The sequence below is a fragment of the Poecilia formosa genome, unplaced genomic scaffold, assembly GCF_000485575.1.
Source record: "Poecilia formosa unplaced genomic scaffold, Poecilia_formosa-5.1.2 Scaffold420, whole genome shotgun sequence".
NCBI classification, from domain to species: Eukaryota; Metazoa; Chordata; class Actinopteri; order Cyprinodontiformes; family Poeciliidae; genus Poecilia; species Poecilia formosa.
Genome location: NW_006800359.1, coordinates 436165 through 442159, shown reverse-complemented (window position 1 = coordinate 442159; position 5995 = coordinate 436165). Strand labels below are relative to the sequence as shown.

Below are 5995 nucleotides of genomic sequence, written 5' to 3'. Positions count from 1 at the left end.
TGTTAATGTTTTTATTTTGTTGTGGAATACTAAAAAAGCAAATATAAATTTCCAGCGAGATTTTAAGATTTTCATTCATGTATATGAAGCTGAGAAAATTAATCCCTTAATACATTTATATCCTTAAAAACTATTTAAGAATGTTTGTCTATTAAATCCTAAAATTTCACAAACACATTAAAAACAAAATTAATTAATTTCTTAATGGCTTATTTTTTCCTGAATTTGCTAAAAAAATGTAATGTTTAAATAGTAAAAATAAAAAAATAGTAAACGTATTTGACTTTGTCATTTATAAGAAAAACTACATTTTATTTTGTGTCCTAAAAATAACCAAATGTACAAATTTTTCATAAAATATAACTAAAATGTTTATCTGTGGAGCCTCTGCATTGAGAACTAAAAATATAAAGTTTCCAAAGTAAAAATGTATTTTTCTTGATCAGCTCCAGGTGGAAATATTTTAGATTTTCTGTCGGTTAATATTCAGAAGATCCATAAATATTCAGTTTCTGCTCCGTGTCGTTTTTTTCTTCCGGTTCATTCAGTCAACATGGCGGACTCCTCGGAATGTTCTTCGGGTTTTCTGTTGGTTCTGTTCGGTTTTCGGAACCGAACCAGTTGATGGTTTGTTTTCGTCTCCTTCACAAACGCATTCAGATCCAAAGAACGACTCAGAACCCGAAACTTTTATGTTTTTATTATTAGGACTGACGTTTCCATGGCGACGCATGCAGCCAGCCTGCGGTTTTGTTGTTTCCATGCAGCGGAACCGGAAGCGGAGCAGCTTAGCCTGGTTCTGTCCAGCTTGGTGTTCCGTTACCGGGACCCAGAGCGGAGCAGCGCTCTGCTGCCCCCTAGTGTTCACTGGAGGCAGGAAGAAAAGCTGCTGGAGCTAGCAGAGCCGGCCCAAGGCATAAGCTGGCCACACATCACAAAACTCTACATTTATGTTTATTAAAAATAAAACTTTCAGCGCGAGTACATGAAGAGATTTTAATTTCAATTTCAGATTTGAAATTGGTAAGTTTTACTTTGTAAAAATGCAAATAATCTGGATTATTCGATTGCAGTGTAACCATAGTAACAGTCTCATGCACAACAATACATTATCACTGATTACTTCTAAAATCACCCAATTAAACTCCACCACCTTTTCCAGATTTCACCTAATCTGGATTAAAACGCTGCTGGTGGAGAAAGTTTTAACAGGAAGACCAAGTCAATTTCTACGGAAGTCTTTAAGTGCCAGAACTTTACCCAACCTGAAAACAAGGCTTCACCTCTGACATTTTCTGAGGGTTGGTGTCGTGGAGCATTTGCTGCACAGCAGTGAGATTGCAGGTTCTGCTGCGATGATCCGGTGAAACGCAGGAAGTCTCGCTTTGAGCTGCAGCTTCCTTCTCGGCTCAGCGCCAAAACTTCCTGTTTTCTGCGTTTCTGGGTCTGATTGTCGCTCAGTGAGCTCCCAGAAAGAACGTTTGGTTCTGAGCTCTGACTCCTGACCGCTTCTGGTCTACAGAACCAGCAGATTTCCAGTTCGATTCGGTCAAATTTAAATACGAGGAAAAAACATCAGAGGAGGAAAACTGATGATCAGACATGTTTAAAAAGAGTGAAATTTGAGATTCAAATGTGAAAAAACTCAGATTTTCTTTTTTCAGACAGATTTGGTTTGATTTGCTTCAGTTAAAAACAGATCAACAATAAATAAAATGTAACCAATGTGAGTTTTTCCATTGTTAAGCAGGAATTTTCTTTATGCTGAAACATTTGGACTGAATGTAATGTTCTGCAGGGTTCTAGTTCTGATTCTGCTCAGAAAGATGCTGGACATTCGGACACTTTTACAGGAAACTTCATTAATATATTAGAAATATAAACGTGAGCTGCAGCAGCGTGAAGCTTCAGCTGGAGCTTTGAATTATTTTATGATTACAGCAGATTATAATCAGTGGAAGGCAGAAATCGGCTTTGAGTTAAAGCACTTCTGGAGAGTCATGCAATCGAAAAAGGACTAAAAACTGTCCAAATATGCCGACTGGAAGGTATATTTTAATATTTGCCGACTTTTTAACTGGGCAAAGCACCTTTTAAGACATCATTTTAAGCCTGATTTGGTCCAGAGTTGCATGGAGGAGGACCCGAGTCTGCCTGGGTTCATCTCCTCGGTGCCGGAGCAGCAGATCCCACATCGGCCCGTTTCCTCCTGGTCCAGGTTAGTAAACATGCACAATTAAAATGTTTCCACTGTAATAACGCAGGTTACTGACAGAATGTCCACAGCTTGATACTCTGCAGAATATTCAGCTGTGATACGTGTAGACTGAGGCCTGGAGTTTAATTTATTGATTTATTTGATAAATAAACCCCCTGAACGCCGCGGAGCATCCAGGCAAAACGCGTCGTTTCTCTTTTGGTCCACTGGGTGGCACTGCTGCAGCACCGTTAAGTCTGATTAGACAACATGCAGAGGCGTGAAACATGAGCCAGTTTGGTTTTGATGCATAATAACTGATGAATAATGTTTGTTTTTCTCTTTTTCTGCAGGTTTTAGATGAGAAAATCCAAACAGGAAAAACTTCAGCTGCGTTAACAGTTGGCAGTGAGCAGCTGAAGGTTCTTAAAGGATTTTTTAAAAACTCATTTGTTGCTGTTTTCCTTTTTAAAATGTCATCCTTAAAAGCAAACAGTGAGTTAAACCTGAGGAGGAAGGAAGGACTGGCTGCTGGTCAGCATGCAGTGGGAGGCGGACTGGAGTGGAAGCATATTTACAGCGGCTCTCCTCCTCCTCCTGCTGCTCTGCTCTCTTCTTCTCTCACTCCTGCCTGCGCTCAGGGCTTCCAGGATTTCCATCACGAGGAGAGACGAGAGGGAGGTGGAGTTCCTCAGGGCCGTCGCCTTGGACTCTCCATCAACCTGGAGGTTAAAGCCAACAGAAGAAAAGTTGCAGCTCCGACGTTTCACTGCATTTTGTTTTGGCTGCAGAAAAGTTAAAGGAACACAAATAAAATCAGAAACCAGTGGAGGTTCCTGATTGGGCTGGTATGGAACTACATTGGTGCAAAAACCTGGAAGAAAAGCGAAACATGATGCCTGTTAGACGTACCGGGTCATTCTGCCTCCTGGACGGCGCCGCAGTTCTCTTTACTCTCTGAAGCAACGGCTAAATACTCGGCCCTGCAGGGACAGAGAGACGGACTGAAACGGATCTGGATCTGGATCTGGATCTGGATCTGGATCTGGACCAGGATCTGGGTCACTCACTCGGTCTCCCTCAGCGCCTCCTCTCCGGCCGCTGAGATCTTCCTGTAGCAGTAGATCATCTCCACCACCAGCCAGAACTGAAGCCCGATGATGGAGACGTACATCATGACCTCGGACAGGATGGACGCCATGCCTCTGGTTACTACGGCGACACACAGGGAACACGGGGATAACAGCCAGTGGTTGCTATGGTGACCCAGTGACCTCCAGCTGTTTGCGCAGTGAGAACAGCTGCAGACCAGCAGGAGGCCGTGTTCTCCACTCTTTCCCATTTTGAGGAGAACCTGAGAGGAACTCGCTTCTCTGGTTTCTGACTGAAATTCAAAATAAATTTGACTAAAAGCTTCTTTTCATGAACGGCTGCAGCTTCATGTCGTATGAATGGATGTTTTTAGACCCATTTCTAACACAAATATTTAATAAAAGTAGAAATGCGTCAAACGTGATGAAAGCAAACAGGAACACCGCAGACGTTTCTTCCTTTGTGATGAGTTTGTTTGAAAAGCAAACAAACCGACTGCTGCAGTTTGCTGAGCTGCAGCTCCATGTTTGACTAACAAACGAAGCACTCTCTCACACACACACACACACACACACACAGCTACTGCTGCAACGTTCAGCTGGATCAGATTACAGCAACAATCAGACACAAAACCTGAGAAGCAGATTTTTCCATCAAACGTCTCTGATGATAAAATAGAAAAAGCTTTAAAAAAGAAAATCATCTTGACTCAGTTTTCCTCTTATTTTTCCTTAAACGTCGTCAGGAAAAATGATCAAACTCCAGTTTCTCATCCTGTCATAGGAGAAAACATGAATAAATTCATGTTATTTATTCATTTATAAACGTCACTTTCAAAATAAATATTACATTTTTAGTTAGCCAACAAAATATTTAGCTCAAAACTAAAATATTGAGCTAAATATTTAGATAATATTCAAATTAGTTTACTGATAAGCAGAAGTAGACTTTCAAAATAAAAGCTGGGTATCACAAACATCAATGTAAATATAACAATAGAATATATTGATCTTTTAGCTTTCTAGCTAAATAATTGGCTTCAAACTAAATATTTAGTTTGCTAACTAAACTGTGATATTAATGAATGAATGAATGAATGAATGAATGAATGATGATGAAAATATGACTGAAATATGAAGCCCTATTTTTGTTTAACAGAATAAAAACTAGAGTTTTGTTTAGCTCTGCAGCAGGAACATTCACGGCGACCCGGTTCTTACGTTTTGGGACCACCTGGAGGCGGATGATCTTGGTGGTGCTGTTCTCATGCTGGTAGTTGGTGTAGATGAGGGTTCTCCTGAAGATGCACATGTAGGTTCCCGTGTCGTTGAAGGTCACGTTCAGGATGTAGATGGAGCCGTCCTGCAGGTCCTCCGTGTTTTTGCTGCCGTTCCAGTCCAGACGCTCCTCGAAGCGCGGGTCGAAAATGTTGCCCCTTTTCTCTTCATACTCATACAGCTGGAACAGGAAGCAGAGGAGAGACGGGAGCCGTGAGAAGTTTATGGGAACCAGACCCAACCCTGAGGAACACCGAGCCGCTGCGGACCGCAGGCTTCCTGCCTGGACTCCTGCAGTGAGAGCGGCGAGTGGATGACCGTCTGCCCAGAGGACAGGAGGATGTAAGACTCGGCTCTCTGCTGATGAAGGCGTCCGATTCCCACAGGCAGGAAAACCGAACAGAAATCCTGCAGACGATGAGGGAACCAGTGAAGCTGCTTCCAGCTGTAGCAGGTGGATCGTTTCTGCAGGATTTCTCTGCTGATCAAACTGCAGCTAAAATTCTAACTATAAAAACCTGCAGAGGAAAACCGGTGGAGCTGCAAACACCTGACTGACCTGAGCAGCAGTTTGGGATTTGTTCCCCTGAAGAGCGTCGGTGGTCATCTTCTGTTCATGACCTGTTTAGACACAACCTGCCGGCGGAGAGCAGCAGAGTGATGAAGCTGTGGCTCTTACCGGAGAGAAGTCTTTGTCGTCGGCGCCTCTGAAGGACCAGGAGACCACGGCTTTGGCCCGCACCTCGGCTCTCATCTTGCAGGAGATGCAGCCCAGTTTGAAGCCCTCGTTGGCCACGGCCTCCGTGTCCGAGTCCACCTCCACGCAGGCGCCGCGGCACAGGCCGGCTGCAGAGAGGAGGAGTTCTGTCAGTTCCTGCTGGTCGCAGGTCAGAGGTCAGAGAGCCGTGGGCGGCCGTCGGGCTCCAGGAGGAGCTGCAGCGTTTTCTCTCAGTACTCGCAGGCAAACTCTCAGTACTTCAGAAAACAGCAGGAGCTTCTGTAGCTTTGGCTTTGCGTGCTTGCTAAATGCTCAACACATGCGTGACTTTTTTTTTGTTCTTTTTTTCTTGCATTGTTTTTATTTCCGCTCATCGCTTCACTTTGATATTTGATAAATTTGGGTTTCGGTTCTGCTGAAATTTTCTCTTCAAAATGTGAAACTGAGAGGAAATAAAGAGGCTGCAGTGAGACGGTTGTTCTGCATTCTGTCAGTTCCCAACCGGAGCCAACATCATATATAGAGGCGAGAGTCTATATATGCCGATTATCATCATCATCATCATCATCATGACACAAACTCGTCATCGGCCAAAGTAACACACCTGGAGCTCCACAGGTTTCTGTCTCAAACTGCATCTCGCAGTTTCCACTGAGGCCTCAGCACCGATCTCAACCAAAGACGTGCTACCCTGAACTTTCACCTCAGGGG

The 5995-nt window shown here is 43.4% G+C and overlaps 1 protein-coding gene across 3 annotated transcripts in view; it reads right to left on the bottom strand.

Annotated features, from left to right (window-relative positions):
- Positions 1–684: 684 nt before the first annotated feature.
- Positions 685–5995, bottom strand: part of scn1ba (sodium channel, voltage-gated, type I, beta a) — a 16309-nt gene continuing 10998 nt past the window's right edge. Inside the window, exons 1-6 of one of the 3 annotated variants that reach the window (XM_007576933.2) lie at positions 5889–5989; positions 5246–5412; positions 4510–4747; positions 3268–3409; positions 3110–3180; positions 685–2919 (exon numbers count right to left, since the gene is read on the bottom strand). In XM_007576933.2, the coding sequence (XP_007576995.1) occupies positions 3114–3180; positions 3268–3409; positions 4510–4747; positions 5246–5412; positions 5889–5922 (648 nt within the window). In that variant the 5' untranslated portion in view covers positions 5923–5989 and the 3' untranslated portion in view covers positions 685–2919; positions 3110–3113. Of the gene's footprint in view, positions 2920–3106; positions 3181–3267; positions 3410–4509; positions 4748–5245; positions 5413–5888; positions 5990–5995 lie in introns of those variants that run through there. The other 2 variants (XM_016663430.1, XM_007576932.2) reach the window with 2 other exon arrangements.